General features: G+C 43.6%; 1 protein-coding gene across 1 annotated transcript; it reads left to right on the forward strand.

Annotated features, from left to right (window-relative positions):
- Positions 1-11,225: 11,225 nt before the first annotated feature.
- KCNK12 (potassium channel, subfamily K, member 12) lies at positions 11,226-12,122 on the forward strand (the record flags this gene model as incomplete). Its single annotated transcript, XM_010137827.1, has 1 exon — positions 11,226-12,122. A coding segment is annotated over one exon (897 nt), but the record flags the coding sequence as incomplete, so codon positions are not given.
- Positions 12,123-17,352: the final 5,230 nt, after the last annotated feature.

The following is a 17,352-nucleotide window of genomic DNA, read 5'->3' on the forward strand; positions in this document are numbered from 1 at the left end:
CTCTGACCTGAATGCCAAGCACCACAGCATCTCAGGGCAGGCACGGAATAGTCCTGCTGGGCAGCAGGCACCTGTGTTTCAGTTCCCTATGCATTTACAGGAGCTTGGAGATGTGATTGCAAGCCAGATGTTGGCAGGCCAAAATACTGCTTTGACAGCTTTCCATCCACAGAGGTGACACATGTGGCTCCAGTCAGTCAGTCTGTATTACTAAACAACCTCCACGTGCACCAGTTACTGTGCCTGTAATGGCAGTGAGGGGTTGTAATTACTGGGCTTATCAGCTGCCTTGTTTGCTGCGGGCTCATAAATCCAAATCCTGCCTGAAACCCTCCAGGCTGTGTTCCCATGGAGCCGGTCCGATCCCTAGCCTCTGCCTCCTCCCTTTACTCTCCTGGGAATATTTCCCCTTTCCTTCTCTTACAGCCTACCTAACACTCCCCAGTCACCTGCCTTTCCCAGGCAGTCTTAATTTCTCCAGCTTCCGCTGTCTCCTTTCCAGTTATCAGGCCCTCCTCTACTGGCGATTTGTTTGCTTGATTAAATTTTGAATATTTATTTGATGCCTGCAGTCTTTTTTCTAACTACCAAAGAAGTCAAAAGTAAAGCTTTACAGTTTCTTTCTGTTCCTCATCACACCTGTCCATCTTCGCTAGTGTTACTCCTGCTATTGACCCTCATTTCTTTTTTCAGTGTAACTGCTTCCTTCTCTGATTTTCTTCAGTTGGACACAGATCGTAGACAGTTCATAGGTTTTTTTCTCACTTACACTGACGGGTCATCTTTGCAAGCACATTGTCTTGCTTTTATACCAACTTTAATCGCTCTTCATCGTGGAGAGAAGAGGAGAACAATTATAGGACAGATCTGTTGGCAATTAATTTCCTGTAACAATAGCCACTTCCGGTGTTGGAATGGTGATGGAAAATAGTGTCATTTCTTTACTTTAATGAATGCAGTATTACCTTCTCTTCGCAGCCGTTGAAGTCAGTGAGAATTTTACCTCTTGCCATAGTAGCCTCAGGGTTAGAGCAACAGAAAACCAACCTGGAACATTTCGTCTGCGACTTTTAATATGAAGACAGCTTAATATTTTAGGAAGCATTGCCTGTACCCATGATCATACGAGCCTTGCTTACCTTCATTGAAAGAGACAGTTTTCGTAGTGTGTCAGCACCAAGTGTAGATCTGAGTGCCTTTTGGGAGGAGGTGGGTAAGGATACAGATTAGGCTTCATGCTGGTGAACCATGGAAGTCCTCCTGAGCACAATAAATCTTAGAAGTGAAAATAAAACCTTCTGCGGATAAAAACACTTAAGTAACAAACAGAATTGTAATCTAAGGGCAATTGTGTAGTGATCCAGACAAATCAAGTATGTTTAGTTTTATATCTCCTCAATAGCCTTCTTCTGCTGAGGTCAGTCTAAAGACCAGTCTACAGAATTCTGCTGAAGACCAGTCTACAGAGCTTTAGGAAATCCCCACCTTACTCACTTTATTGGCACAGTAGGTTTACGAAGAAAATTTAGGTCTGATGTTGCCAGCACTTGTCATTACTATAAGTGATACATCTCCCTGAGCTCAGTGGGTCTGCTGATGGCATGGGCTGGTAGACCTAGCTATGGCCATGGCAAGGTTTCAGTGCAATCTCTCTTGAATCAGATGAGAAGTAGAATGAAAATTAAATCTAATTACATTAGATGAGGCAAAGCATTAGCAGCCTTTTCAAGTAATTAAAGCTTTGGAGTGGAATAGGATAAGAAATTGAATGGTTTCGTGTTAACATATGGGATTACTTACACGGGTGAGGCGCTGCTATCACTTGTGCTCCTTACTCATTGATGAAAAACGTAGTAATAGCCTGATAAGAATTGTAGCCCCACGTTGATTCCTCAATGAATTTTAACCTTTCTGAGCGTGCACCACTGCAGCTTCTTTCCCTTTACAACTGATGGGCCAAATGTTCACATTCATTCTCAAGTCTTACGCAGGCAAATTAAATCATGGCATAAACAGCAACTAGGGGAGATTTGCCCATGTGAAAACTGGGTGAGAAACAAATTCAGTATATTTCAATTAAAAAAAAAAAAACAGATAAAATCCTTTTGGTTATTCATTATTGAATATTTTGTCATCTCTTTCCTCAGACTGAGTATTATGCAAGCAATATATTTATCTCCTGAGGATATAAAAAATACAGCATCCGTCATGCTCGGTGTGTGTGGAGTCAGGTGTACTTTAAGCCCTTTGGGGCTGGAAATGACTGCAGTGTAAAGATCTGAAATCCAAATTGTGGTTTTAATGAGAGGAGCAGAAAGAAGCTGTTTGATAAAACGATTTCTCCATTTACAAAAACTACTACTGGCAAAGCTATGAGGACCAGGAAAATCTCAGATAAAAAATCAAAAGGTCAAAGTGATCTGGATAAAGTGAAGTTGTTCAGTATCATTAAATTTAAAAGTAGTCAAGGGGAATGTATACCAAGTAAGGAAGAGTTAAATGCAGAAATAGAAAATAAGAAATAACTGGTTGCTCAGCAGTCCTGTCACCCTGTATTTCTGTTACAGTTACTTAAATTTAGGTCTTTGTGCCTTCGTGAATGAATTAGCAGAGCTGCCTGAGCAAAAAGATATGTGAGAATTCGCTCCTTTGCTTTGAAATAAGGGACTCATGAAGGCATATTTAAACCGTTAGGAAGGGTAGATTTATCACAGTTTTTTCATTAAATTGTGACTGTACAGAGATTTGGAAAAAAACCTGGCCAAGCAGTGGAAAAGATGTTCATATGTTTAGGGTCTTTCTATCCTAGAGGTGCCTCTTTGTAGGCTAACTCTTGGTAAGGCAGAAGAGCTGAGACAGCTATCGAGAAAGAGAGGTTCTCTCATACCTACCTACACAAACATCAGTGGCAGAAGAAAAATGTGCTGCAAGTCTGTTGTTTAATCCAGTCAAAAGATTTAAACGTTTGTCAGCCTTTCCCATCTGTAAGGCTTAGAAAGCCCAGGAGTAACATCTTGTTTTATCAGACTTCTTATGTGAGGAGATACGGCACATGGCCAAGATCACTTGTGAAATTCAGATAGTGCTATTTCTTAGCCTGAAAGGGTAAGTACTGTGAGATGTACTGACGCTGGAGGGGCAGTACATACGCAAGCATTCGTTTGAAGCCCATAATTTCTCAAGCATATAAGAAAATTTGGATGATATTATTCTTTTTTCCTCGCAGTTCAGGAAAAAAAAAATTGCACAGGGTCTGCAAAGGCACCTGAAATGCAACTGCAAGTTTCAGTAAACAGCAAAAGCAGCTGTGAATGATAATGCTTGAAACACTCAATTTGAAATGACAGAGTATAAGCTTTTTCCTGTTGGGGTGTTGCTTAGATACACAATTATCCACAAAAAAAACATTCTCAGAAACATAGGAAAATAAGAGTGCAAGCTGCTTCAAAGGATGGAAAATTAAGATTGCAAAAGAAATCAACTTTTGAAACAATGTTCGCCTGGAATCGTATCATCAGCTACATGAAGACTGTAGAAAGGTCAGAGGAGGTGGCAGTGTATGGCGTCAGGTATTGGACACATCTCAAGAGAGGGAGCAGTTGGCCACTTTTGGGGTCTGTGAGTTACACGTTCATGTGTATCTGTGGTTACCGAGACACACTTTGTGTATTTCTTGGTTATCATGCTTGTTTTCCTGCAGATTTTTGAAAATAGTTAGTCTTACTTCAGAGGTTTCCTCTGCTAGTGTCTCAGAACCCTCTGTGGGGTTCAGCGGTGTGGTAAGCCAAGGCAGATGCTTCTGCACACAACCTGGAATGTGAGTAGGAGTTTGCTATGGCCCCGACAGCTTTTAATGCAAGATTTTGAAGACCCTTAACCTTTAGTGCAAGGAAGAGTTTTTCCACAGTAATCTAATTTACTCAAAGAACCAAGGAGCATGTGGGCTTATTTTTCCATTCGTAACACCACCACATCTTCAGAAAAGGTTATAGCAAAATGGTTTTTGTCAGCTATTAGGATGAGGGAAGGAAACAAACCAGAGATAGGACCCTGCAATCATCAGATGTGGAGCAGCAGCTCTGGCCTAGCTTAGGTCAATTCACAAGGAGACAGGCTGCGATCAAAAGAAAGAGCATCCTGCTTTCATCCCGCTTTTCTGGAAGTTTTCCTTTGTGAGGTGGTTTAGCACTGATTTAGCTGACACTAACTGATACTCTCTGTTTTTAACAAGCTCTTAGAGCACCTCAGCTGGGCCAAGGGGCAGAGGAACTGAGGAGAGGGGGTTTAGTATCATCTTGCTTAAGATTTGCCCAAGAAAAGTAGCATAAAACGAAGAAAATAGTTTCCACCTTGATTTTTATGACTGTAAACCAGTCTGACCCCAAGAGTTTAGCAAAGAAGGTTGTATTATTTATAAGGGCAATTAAACCTGAAGCATTGGAATAAAGTTTATTTATGAACAATATGTTAATTGAGAAGGAAGATTGTCATGACAAAGGACACCTCCGTGCCTTTACAGTCGAGAGTCAGCGAGAATAATGCCAGCTTGTAGGTCCTGACTTTATTTTTCTCAGTGCAATTTGAATTCTTACTCTTCTGATCTTTATCCTTCTCTGAGCTTCATTCTCCATTGTCTCCTTTTAGTTCCTCATTAGAAACTGTGTTCTTTTGCAATGGGATTAACCAGAAAACGCAAATATAACCTTACCAAAGATCTCAAACCTCAAAACCATGATCCTCCCCATGTGTTCCCTATTCAGAGAGGGTTATTAGCAAGACCCTAGGCCAGAGCTGCTGCTCAGCTGGCAACGCTGGTGGCTTGGCACAAGTCAGTCCCCATTTGTTTGTACAAGGTGCATAGAGGAACAGTCAGCCCCAGCCAGGGAACCGTAAAACTGATTTAGAGACACTTCTGCTTCTTCCTTGGCTTGGTTCTGCACCAAGGCAGCTTGGCCAGACCAGATGACGAGCCTCCTTCTCTGTTTATTGAGCTGTGTCTTTATGATAATGGCATTTGGTAGGGAGCAATGGTGAGCCTGTTTGGTTAGTCTTTAGTGTGCACTTTCTTGTCACCCTGTGCATGGCAAGGACAACATACAGTACAACTCAGAAAAAAAACTTGCCTACTTCTGGTAAATGAATAGAAGAGCGAGAGTACTGCTGCAGCTGGTGAAGCCAAAGTCCAAGAGTTTCTCTTTTTAGGGGACATTTATCACTCAGGTTTACAAAGTTAGGCCACTTGAGCTGATGAATGTGGCTGCTGAGTACTCACGAGAAGCTGAAGATCTTTTTTGGAAAGCTGAACTAGAAGGTGTCAGCATAGAAGAATGCACTTGGGAAACCTGCTGCAAGGAGGAGAAGGTAAACGCCCATGAGCAGCCAGGTGTTGAGGAGGTTATTCCTCTCTTTCCTGCAGGTTCTTAGGGGGTACCCTTAGTGCCTTAGACCCCTGTCAAGGTAATAACACTTGAGGTTTCCGAGTAGAAATCTCACCGTTACTCCTCTCAGGTCCACTGTAAATACATTGTTCCAGCTCTGTCATGCAGGATGCCTTCTCTGTAGGGCATGGAGTCGCCTCGTCACCTGCCTGCTGACATGGCCGGATATCAGCTGCACATAGCAGCATCTCCACATGCAACTACTGTGCATCCAGGGGCGGGCTTCATCTTCTCACCTTTAAGGTATTTCACAAGACGGATCTCCTTGCAGCTTCTTAGTCCCTGACTGTCTGACCTGTCCCCTTCCTAGAAGAGGAGATCATTCACCACCCCCTCCCCTCCAAAATTTCCTCTCCAGAGCACCCAAGTCCCCCTCTTCAATCGCAGGATCACAGCCACCAGCACCTCCGGTTACCTCCACAGCCCCCCCATCACACTGCTCCCTGCTGCAGGTGCCTCCTGCCCCACGCTGCAGGGCAGCGCCTCACAGCGTGCTGCTGCTCTCCAGGGATGCCTGTGGGAGTGCAAACCCCTTGCCCGTGAGCAGAAACCACAGGCTGCCAGAGGAGCTGGGGAGTCCCGGCATCCCTGCCCTGATGGAGCTGCCCTACCACCTCCCAGGTCTGGGCACAAGGCTCTGCTCTCGTCCTCACCCAAGTCACTGTCGGGCATAATTTTAGGTGTGTCTTTGTCATTCATCTCTACAGAAAAATATTCTTATCTCTCAGTCTCTTTTTATACCTTTCATGTGCACCTGGTAACCAACAACTATTTATTAGCTTTACCTTTTAGTTATTTAATGTCATGGTTGCCAATTTTTTTTTTTTTCAGGGAAGCTTAGGTTATGTTAGGCTGTCAGTTCTATTAACTTTTAAAAACCAGTGTACTTTAAAGAGAAATAAAAATGTGGCCATGACCTTTTACGCTGTGATTTAAATCACAGCCGGCAGAGAAGTGCCGAGGTTGATTGGTGTTCACTGATGTTGTGCATAGTAGTGCTTTGGATAACCAATGACCTTGTGACACTTGTGTGTAAACAAAATAAAATTGGTACTGTGGATGCCTTTAATAATTGCCTCCAGCTCCTTAAAACTCCTAATTAATCATCTTCCAGCTCTATTCTGCCAGCATGGCTCCTTTGGAGTAGCAGCTATCTCAAGCACTTCACTAATATTTCACTGGTGGGGATGTAACAAGGAGCAACAGAGATGACTTGAATGGGTTTTAACTACATCCATCAAGTTTATCACAGTGCTTTCAGGTCACAGAATAGAGTGGACATCTTTTCCTACAGTCTCTGGTGGATTTGGTACATGTATACACACGTTTATGTACTGAACAGTCATAGGAGTTAGGGGGGAAAAAGACCTGTTTTAGCTCACCCTGGTTCTCAAAATGTATTTACAGGGCCTGTGACCACCTACTGCTGTAGGCTTTGGGGAGAACAAGTCCATGTTAAAAGAATGTTATTAGAATTACAAAAAAGTTAGGAAATTATACCACTTGATGTGGTATATATATTTCCAAGTATAGATGATAGATAGGTAGATAGACAGACAGACAGGCAGATAGATTATGGGAGTTGGTCCTTAGCTGCCTAGTCACTCCATATTTTCCCCATGGGCTATCTGCTCCAGTACGTGGCTCACCAAGGACCGAAAGCTTGTGTATGATACAAAAAAACTGCAGTGGTATCATCTCATGTCTTCAGGCACAGCATGAGTCTGACTTAAAGTGGCTTAATGCACACGGTGCTGGACAGACCGCTACTGTTCGGCAGCTCTGGTTTCGGATATTAAAGTCTCCGCAATGGAAAAGCTCTAAAAAAATTTACTGTTTGAGCCCCAAGGGGGCTATTTGAATAAAGCGGGCTGACAGAGATATTAAAGAGAAAGTAAGTTTTTCATTTGTAATCTGAAAATGCAAAGCCCAGTGGAATAACGGCCTCATAGTACTCTTACTCATTGGGTAAAAACACTGGATGCCGCAGAAGGTTTCCATCTGCAGCGATTTTGTCAGCTCTGAGCTGTGACCCTGTATCCAAGGCAACTGGTTCGGGATGTTAGGTGGTAAGGAGCTGTGGAATAAATGGGAGGTAGTTGTGAAATATGCAGGTATGACTCTATCAGGGGCAATAATGATGAAATGCTACTAGGTGGAAAAGGGGTTGAAAGGAGCACCAGAACCCAGATAAGGAATTCAGAACATGATGGGTTTTTCCTTGATACAGCATACATGTTAGTAAAGACTGACCAAGGCTACTGGAAAGCTACAGAGTAAAGCCAGGTGTGGAACTGACATGAAACAAAATTGGTTGCTCTTAGTTTATCTGCCTGTGTTCAGTCACCCCTGTCTCTTGGGGACCAGTCCTGTAAGAGCTTAGTCTTTATGTTGTGAGAACTTCTTTCCCCCTGGAAGCAGCATTCTGGTTATAGTTTTGTTATTTTTGAAAAAGCGTTTGTTTAAAAAGTTATATTCAATAATTTTAGTTGCTTTTGATTCCTTTAGCTATAACTGCATTATAGTTATATAATGGTATAGAGGTGATGCCACTCTCATGATCTAAGTGTTGTTACACTCTGGAATTTAAAATGAACGCTCAGTTGTGCTGGCTTGCTGTGTGAGCCAAGTCTCATGGCAGGACGCCTGCATAAGGAGAGCTGAGGGACTGGCTGAAAGATGCCACAATGCTGTGCTACAGGCTGGAAAACCTTCTTATATTCAGTTTTCGAGGTGACCAAAACTTCACTCCATCTCTGGGCAAATACATCTTTGTGGAAAACTGTCACCCCCTTTAATTTGAAGAAAGTAAGTAAGTCAGTGAGTCAAACCAACTGGCTTGAGAGAAAAGTTCACAGGTGCTAAAGCTGCTGTTCCTTTTTGTCTTCTGGCATCAATCATCTCTTTTACCTATAAGAAAATGGGTGAAAGAAAAGGAAGCAAGAGCAACAAGAAGCATATCACGAGTTTGTCCAGCTGCACTACCTTGTGAATCCATCACCATCTTAAATAAATGAAAAATCCAGAGGAGCATAATAATAACCACAAAATCTATTACTCAAGTGACCACAAAACCTATTATGACGGATGCACTAATTGCCAGATCTTACCCATGAGAGGCTGCAGAAGGATAGTGTTATCTGGGAGTTTTTATCAACTCAGCTCTACAAATTCTGCTTGTCTGTGGAGGAGAAGAATCAAACAGCTGAGATCAGTACTCCCATGGAGCTTGTACCTGAAGTCGCGGGGCAGGGTGGGGCAGAATTAGAATGAGGGAGGTTGAAATACTGTGTCTGAGCCACTCAGAATCAATCCCCAGGTACCTGTACAATACACGTGAGAGCCATGAAAAGTGCCAAGCACTGTAGTCATTCTTTCCCTTTACTATCTCAGAATACAAGCAGTTCTGGATGAATTCGTTTCATGCAGGCATCACGCTGTACTTAGCCTTGAGCAGGGACTGAGCTCGGACACGTTGTACCGAATGTACCAGAACTAAACCCCTCGTGGTCCAGGTGGTGCTGAAAGGACAAATACAGCTGTCCAAGGAAGGCCCTGTACGAAGAGTTCGTGTGTGCACTTCTATCTGCTGGCTGTTGACTGATACTACTTTGTTTGCTTGGTCTTAATTTTTGCCTGGTTTATGTATTTCTTAGCACTCTTGTTGCCATGATGGATCCTTTCACCTTGCATAGCTACATACTGAATTTTGGTAACATTGTGCTTCAGAAAACTTACTTAAAGAAACTGCGTCAAAAATACAAGACTTCACCACCGCTCATGAGTGATTGCCAGAAAATACTAAAAAGCTTCAGTCCATCTGCAGCGTGATCCAAACTGTCACTCTCTTTTTTTTTTTTTAATTAATAAATGTGTCAAGCCATATGTGTGACATAAGCCCATTTATTTTGGGGGTGATGTTCACATGTTTGCTGTGAAACACATGTTTAAATGCTTTGCTGACAAGGCACGTCGAACAGATGCCTTCTCCGTAATAAGCTGGCCAGGTATCCCTAGCTGGCAGCCGCAGCAGGCTCCCAGCCTCTTCTGAGGACCGTGCGCTAGCGGATACTCGTCATGAAATGCGAAGGCTCCCGCAAGCAGCCCGCCCAACTCCAATAACAGCTTCACCCCACCCAGGAGGAGGAACTGCGAAGAGCTTCCCAATGACCCATGTTAAGTCCGGGGACCCCAAGGCGTGCTTCATGAGGTCTGCTTCAATGTGTTCTTGTAGCATGACAAAATGGAGGGACCGTGGGTCCAGAAAACAGAATCTAATGACCTCTTTGGTAATATTTTATTTTCTGGTAATACCGTGCAAGATTTTCACTGTCTTTTACAGAAAAGACTATTTCTACTGTGAAGATAGTGATGAGCCAGTATGGCCCAAATTGATGGCCAGAGCTGTTTCCAAGTGTGCCAAATCTGTTGTGAAAGTAGGACCACCTCTTCCCTCGTGCTCCTTCATGTCATTGAAAAGATATTTCCAAGTTTACTTGTCACAAGCGCTTACATTCTTTTATCAGCAGATGAGAAATTCTGCATCAATGAGGTACAAAGGTAGCACAAATGAATTAACCAGAAAAATATACGCATTACAAAAATGAATCAATAGATTTCAAGCAGCAGTCTCAACTCATTACACGTAGGGAATGTTTTCCTGTTGCTGTTTAAAGGTGCGTCATGATAATAAACTGGATTTAGTGATTTCATTATGCTAAAAGTAGCTCTTTTTTTTTTTCACAAACTTTCATTGATGTGTTCTAATGTTGTTATTTACCTCCCTGAATATGTTACTTGCTCAGCATTTTTGTGCGATGATAAGGTAAAGAAATTTCAGCATGTGGATTTTGCGCAAACCATTCATTTAGATTAGTTTAGATATGGTTATTTATTCCTGGGACATGAGCAGTCACCTCAGTCCCATCAGTATGCTTGTTGACTGAACTGCCAAGCGTTTTTACAGGGCAGGATAGAAGAACAAGGGTAATACTTTTTGCTGTTACTTAAGCATCCATAGCTACAAGGCGTTACTGCTTATGTATAGAATTATTTTTTCATAGAATCATCTGGTTGGATCTGCATGTCTTCACAATTCTGGTGAAGAAGAGGTGAATTAATCTTGCTGTTGGATCTTTCCAGAGTCTGTATACTCTGATTTTTCTATTTAACTGGACAGCAGTGTTTTCCCTGCTGCAATTACAGTTTGCACAATGCCAGTGCTCCCAGTCTGCCAGGAGGCTCTGTAGACTGGGAATCTCGCCGGTGGCTTTCCCTTCCTTCTGTGATGGTACCGGCTGGGCTCCTTGCAGTTGGGATTAGGGTAAGACTTTGAAGTGCTGCTATTTTTAAAACTCTGTTCAATAATTGGGAGGCGGTGTTTTTTCCTGTTAAACAACCTGAAAACTTACGTCTTCTCAGTAGGGAATGGCGTAACCAGACCTCGATGACAAAAGCATAGGGCTGGCTTGCAGCCGTGCTGGCTCACACGCGTGGTTGTAGGAAACGGCCTGTTCACCTCGTCCCACCTGCATTTACAGAGTGATACTGCTCTCAATATGCTGCCTTTCATCCCTGCAAGGATTTTGTGCTCACTCTTGAGTTTTAGTCATCTCGTTGAGTTTTCTGGTGCCTTCGTTCTTTACAAGACTCGGTTTCACGCTGGCCTAAGCTGGCATAGAGGTAGCGCTCCTTTTGTCCAGTGAGGTGGGAACTTTGTTAAGTTATATGTGTCCTGAGTATGCGCATTAAAAATTGATAACATTACCCATTTATCTCCACACCTTAGGTTTTGGAATGACCACACCAGCAACCGTGGCTGGGAAAGTATTCCTCATGGTTTATGGCCTTTTTGGGTGTGCCGGGACCATCCTTTTCTTCAACCTCTTCTTGGAGCGCATTATCTCTCTCCTAGCGTTTATTATGAAGGCGTGCCATGAGAGACAGCTGCGAAGAAGTGGTCTCCTACCTCCCAACTTCCGAAGGGGGCCAGCTATGTCTGGGGTGGGAAGCCTCGTCGGGTGGAAGCCGTCCGTTTACCACGTGATGCTGATTCTGGGAATTTTTGCGATTACCCTTTCCTGCTGCGCCTCTGCAATGTACACAGCGGTGGAAGGATGGAACTACGTTGACTCCTTGTACTATTGCTTTGTCACGTTCAGCACCATTGGCTTTGGAGATTTGGTAAGCAGCCAAAACGCTGCATACCAAAATCAGGGATTATACAGATTTGGAAACTTCATGTTTATATTAATGGGGGTATGTTGCATATACTCTCTTTTTAATGTCATCTCAATCGTAATCAAGCAAGTTTTGAACTGGGTATTGAAAAAATTTGAATGCAGATGTTGCCCAAAGTGCCATAAATCAAGTACCCGCCTTGGACGTCGCAACGCCATCACCCCAGGAGCCCGCCTACGTCGACATAACATGTCAGTGGACACTGAGGGACAGTATGACAGTGACACTGAGGGGAGGAGGCTCTCTGGAGAGATGATATCCATGAGGGAGCTCATGGCATCGAATAAAGTCTCCCTGGCCATTTTGCAAAAGCAGTTGTCCGAGACGGCCAACGGCTACCCAAGGAACGTTTGTATCAATACGAGACAAAACGGTTTCTCCGCAGGGGTGGGTGCTCTAGCCATCATGAACAACCGCTTGGCAGAAACAAGTGATTCTAGGTAGAGTTTTTGAAATTCCTTTTGTTTCTTTAAAAAAAAATGAAATGGTGATTAGGGTGGAATTAACACTGTAAGCTACTGGAAAGTTTTAAATTCAGAGACAGACTTGGTATTAATTGAACGTTCAGCGTTTTAGTTTCCAGGGGGTTTGTAAGTCTTCTCTAATACCCAGTAACAGCTTTACTGTACTGTTACAATTTTTCCCAAAAGGGTTTTTGGAAGAGACTTGGATGTGTGATGCAGAATCTGATGCAGTTGTAGAAGGATGGTGTGCATGGTTAGGATGGTGTCAAAACTAACAAACAGGTCCTTCTTCAGAATATAGCCTTGAACTCAAACTCTTGTGTTAAAATGCATAAAATGGGCAAGTTCAGCTCCAGATCCAAACTTGGGGTTGATAAGCTTTGGCTGGACCAGTATCTCTCAGTTTGTTGAAGTGTGGATCTGGCCCTGAACATTGTCCTGTTGTACTCGATGCTCCAGCAGTTCCTCATAGCAGACCTGTATATAATATACACGTCGGTGGCTGCAGTTAGACCAGCTTTAGGGTGACAGTGCTTCACTTGAATCGTCGTACTGCCTTCAACGGCAGAGGATCCAGTGCGCTGAATTCCCCCGACTATAAATGTCGGGGTTTAGCCAGTCTTGTCTGAAACATTACCTGCTACCTAACTCTTAAAAGTCAGGGGATCGAGAACTGCGTTAAAATGTGCAAAGCTGCTCCTCCCTGCTGAAGTACTGAAAACAGGCAGTTACCACCCTCAGTACTGACCTCAGTTAGTGCAGGAGAAGCCAGTACGCACCTCTGGTGTCAAATGTTTGCATCGCTACTGGAATGCTTGTTTCACTACTTTTACATGAAAATAAGTAGCTAACATGAATGTAGGCTCTCTGTAGTCCTGAATTTGCATCTTTTACTTCTGCAGTATTGATGCAGAGATTCACGCACATTATTTCTTTGCAGTTCTGTGGGGGGCCCAATCCTGTGCTTGTTTCCCACAGCTCTGATTGCGAAGGTTATGAATGCTTTTTTGTATGCTCTGCCTTGGGGCTTCGCCACAAGCTGGCTTCTTCCCAAACACTGGTACTAAGTCATAAATTGGGCTAAGGCTGTTGCTGCTGTCTTAAGTCGTATGTAACCTGCGCTAGCCCAAACAGGTGAAGAACCAGAAGCGTCTTCAAGCAAACCTGGTCTAATTGTCTAGTTTAGCATGACAAATGGGTACCTAGGAGTTGCTGCAAATCTCTTTCCGAAATACGTGCAAAGCTCTGCCGCATTTCTCTAAAGTCTCTATACTGTGCCGCTCCTTTGATGCTGTGAAGATAATAAAAAGGCTTCTGCTGATTCCAGTAAAAAATTTAACTTAAGCTTGAAGACCAAGTAGCCACAATGGTCAGCTCCTGAAAACAATTTGGGTAATTATAGGATTATGAGATTATTACTCAGGATCATGAGTGCTAAGTTGAATAAATTGAAAAAGCTGATGAAGACAAACTAGGAATATTAGAAATGTCTGAAAATATTTCCCTGAAGTTTCACAGAGATACTTTTCTCAATTGTTTACTTTGTTTTGTGTGGGTTTGGGGTATCCATCCGTTTGCTTTCCTTCAAATTTATAGTAGTGCAAAACATTTTGGAATTTAATTTCAGACAACTAACTTAATTTGAGGTTTTGAACACTTGAGACTGCCAGCTGAAATATGGCAGTGATTGCGTCTTGCGTCTGAAGGAGATGGAACTAGAGCAGCGGAGAAACCATCACAAGTGGGTCTGATTCATGCTACAAATGTAGTCACAGCTTTTGTCAAGATGCGTTTGGCCAGAAACGCTTAATGGTGTTTGTGTTCTGTGTCTAGCTGGTACACACTCGTACTGCACATGGTATGGCAGAGACCGCGTTCAAGCGGCATTCATCTAGCAGGAGCTTCCCTTGTGGCAGAGAGACCCCCTAAGGGCCGTGTAGCCATGCGCCTGTCTGTCTGGGCACTCCACCTCAGGGGTTCTGTTTGAGCGGCCCTTGGAAGGAGCAGGCAGAGATCAGAGCGTTGGGTGACCCTAACGATCCAGTGAAGCCCGCTGAAGGATTTAAGCAGTACGTGCAGGGACACGTTGTGATCTGGGAAAGGCTCGAAAGACCAACGGCAAAAATCCAGTTCAGGAAGGCGCCTTCCAGAGACACAGGGGACGTCTTTGGAAACAGCAGAGGCAGGGAACCAAAAGAATGAAAATTTGTTCTTTTCCCTCACGATGACCCCCGTGGGTAAATCTCTGTAACTATGATGGTTTGTGTGTTTGTTTGTTAAGAGTGTGAATGGAGGCACTAATCTTTTTGCAGCTAGACCTCCCTTAGGGCTATATCTTGGTACATTTTCTGTCATGGGGACTGGTACTGATTAGAACGGATCCCACTGGCTGAAGTGCTGCATAAATCCAGGCAGAACGGGCTCTGTCCCAAAGGACTTGGGAGTTTGAATAGACAGGATCCCAAGCCACAGCAGAATTACTTAGATTTTATTATTTTACTCATAAAAACATGTTCAAATGCATTAACATTCTGTGAGCTCAAGAACTATATTTTTATGATAACGAATTTACAAATTAAGGGGTTTTATTTTTACAGAAAGTTGTTGCTAAAGGTTAAATATTATAACTATGATTAGGGACCTGTTCAAATGCTCATAAATTGTTTTCAAACTACCTTTTCCTGCTAGTACATGCCTCCTATGCTATTTCTGTGTGTTTTCTAAGTAAGTCCAGTCAAAGGCAGACACACAGTCTGTCCTAATGTGATTTAAATGTTTCTGAATCTTTTTGGTACCACGGTCACAGAGTTACCACTGCAGGACCCTTTGCAGTTCCTATGGACTCCAGGGGCAGTTGCATTAGCTCCTGGACCTAGGCTTCCCAAAGTATTCGAGCATCTAAGCGCTACTCTGTGCACCTGGGTCTAATGTTTCTTTACTCCCAAGATCCGTGATAAACTCTATTCTGCTTCTCCTTGGCCTCAGAGTTGTGTTAAGTGCATGCCCAGTTGTCTACCAGTGCCCCTGTTTCTTGCAGCAAAAATATCCCCAGAAGCTGACACAGCTCAGCTTCAGGGACCCCCAGCTCGTATGTAAGCCATGTAAAAATTCCCAAACCCATCTGTCTCAGTTTGGGAGAGGGTTCAGCGCAAGGCGACTGAGCTGGGTCTCACTGGAGAGCATCTGGGAAAGGGTGGCCTCACAGTTCCCTCATATTAAGTGGCATTTCAAAGACACATGAAAACCAAGCTCCACGTCTTTACTATTCTGCCTGCTAGCGCTACCTGGCCACCCCTCACTCGTGCGCATGAGTACATGAGCCAAGAGGACGTAGGGGATTTGAGAGCAGTCTTTCCTAGTCCTTCCCCCTCTTTCCGTAGCTTTTGTTTAATAACAACTTCTCTTTAAACTTGCCAGTCTTGGGCACATAAATTTTCTTTTTACTCTGCGTGGACCAACTCAGGATTCCCCAGGGCATCCTGCTCCTTTTGTGAATTAAATCCTAACCGTGCACCAGTTGCATCAAGTGCAATTTGTCCTGGCATTTCATTTTCACAGAGAAAGCAGATTCCCGCAATACCTCGACACAGGCTGGAGCACAAGAGATCAGAAGGAAATGAAGGACCAGAGTGGGACAGTGAAAGCACACTGCACTAAATTGCACTTTCTTTTCAGGTAACTTGGGAGCTGTACTATGTTCTTCAAATGGTTTTTGTTTCCCAGGTTTTATTTTTGGACGGCCTGAAAGAATGTCATTAGGGTTTGAAAGTTCATCTTCCCTGATACAACCCTCTGCACCACCCTGCAAAACAGCAGTGGTGACTCCCGGCTGGCCCAGACTGAGACGTCCCAGGTGCCTGCTGAGCTCAGACAGGATCTCAGGCCCCGGCTCCCAAATCGGTCTTTTACTGTTTGAGCCTGAGAAGAGTATTCAGGAGCAGCAAGGAGAAAGCTCCAGGACTTAGGACTTCTCTGTGAGCCAGCCCTTAGTGAGAGCAATGATTGCACAGGCATCAGCTGCTCAGAGCTCCAGTGAGAAGGGAGGAGATACTGCATTCACCTGGCCTGGGTGATAATAACTAAAATTTAATTGAAAATTAATAAGGGACAATGACCAAGTTCAAGTGACATCCTCTCTTTGCCCTGGGGCTCAGAGCAGAACCACTACAAGGAACATTTCTTGTGAAACCTGTAGTGTCTGACAAGTCACTGCTTTTACTTCTTGGGGTTTGTCTTGCCTACGTGTCTTGGCCGAGGTTTGGAGTCATACTGAGATGTCAGCCGATTCTCTTTGGTTTCTTCCCATCTGTAAACACACTTCTCATTTTCAGCAAAAAATTCAGATAGCTTTTTATTTCCTTGCAATGTGAAGACGTTATGGAAGTAATCTCATTGACCTTCAGCTGCAGATGGGATTTTCTGTAGATTGAGGCTGTGATTTGTCTGTCTCCCTGTGGCAGAAGCATTGCACCAGTAATGCTGCCATTTCCGCTAGCAAGGCATGCAGCGGTGCTTCAGGCAGTGTTTGGGCTCGTGCAGCAGTAGGCACAACTGAAAAGGGAAAGAAGGTCTGTTATAAAGAATATTCGTGCTGCCTTGACATCCTAATGGATAACACAGTTGCCAGCTCTAATTGCAGTAAAAATTACTGGTGGAAGGCAGGTGAGGCATAAGAATCACACTAAAGCTCTCGGTTGCTGCCCCACGCCACGCTCGGGTTACCCAGACACGCACCGCGATGCTGCCTGTCGGTGTGCTGCTGGTGTTCCAGCACGGCTTCAGCCCCGGCTCTTAGTCTCTTCTCCTCCCCAGCTTTCTGCAGCTGAAAATTTGGCTATACTGCAACCATTTACCTGTATTTTACTCATGTCTTGACTGACTACTGAAGGGATGACTTCAGCAGCAGTGGAGGCCATAGAGCCGGGCATGTGGGCTCGGTTAAACCTGATTGCCTACGTGGGATGAATTTATCGTTATGTGGAAATCAGCTGTAGCAATGAGACTTCTAACTTTTTTGTGTTTTTCTAAACTTTAACTTGAAAAATATTCAGTGACTAATTGTTACCACAGATGTTCAAAGCTAATCTAAACAAAGTCATACTTTGCTGATTGCAAGCTAATCTATGGATGTGGCTTCTGCTCTAATTGGATTGCTAATGTGCCTTTCCAAACCAACACACACTTTCAGTGTTATATTTAAATAATACAAT

This window comes from Buceros rhinoceros, unplaced genomic scaffold, assembly GCF_000710305.1.
Source record: "Buceros rhinoceros silvestris isolate BGI_N320 unplaced genomic scaffold, ASM71030v1 scaffold20310, whole genome shotgun sequence".
Taxonomy (NCBI): domain Eukaryota; kingdom Metazoa; phylum Chordata; class Aves; order Bucerotiformes; family Bucerotidae; genus Buceros; species Buceros rhinoceros.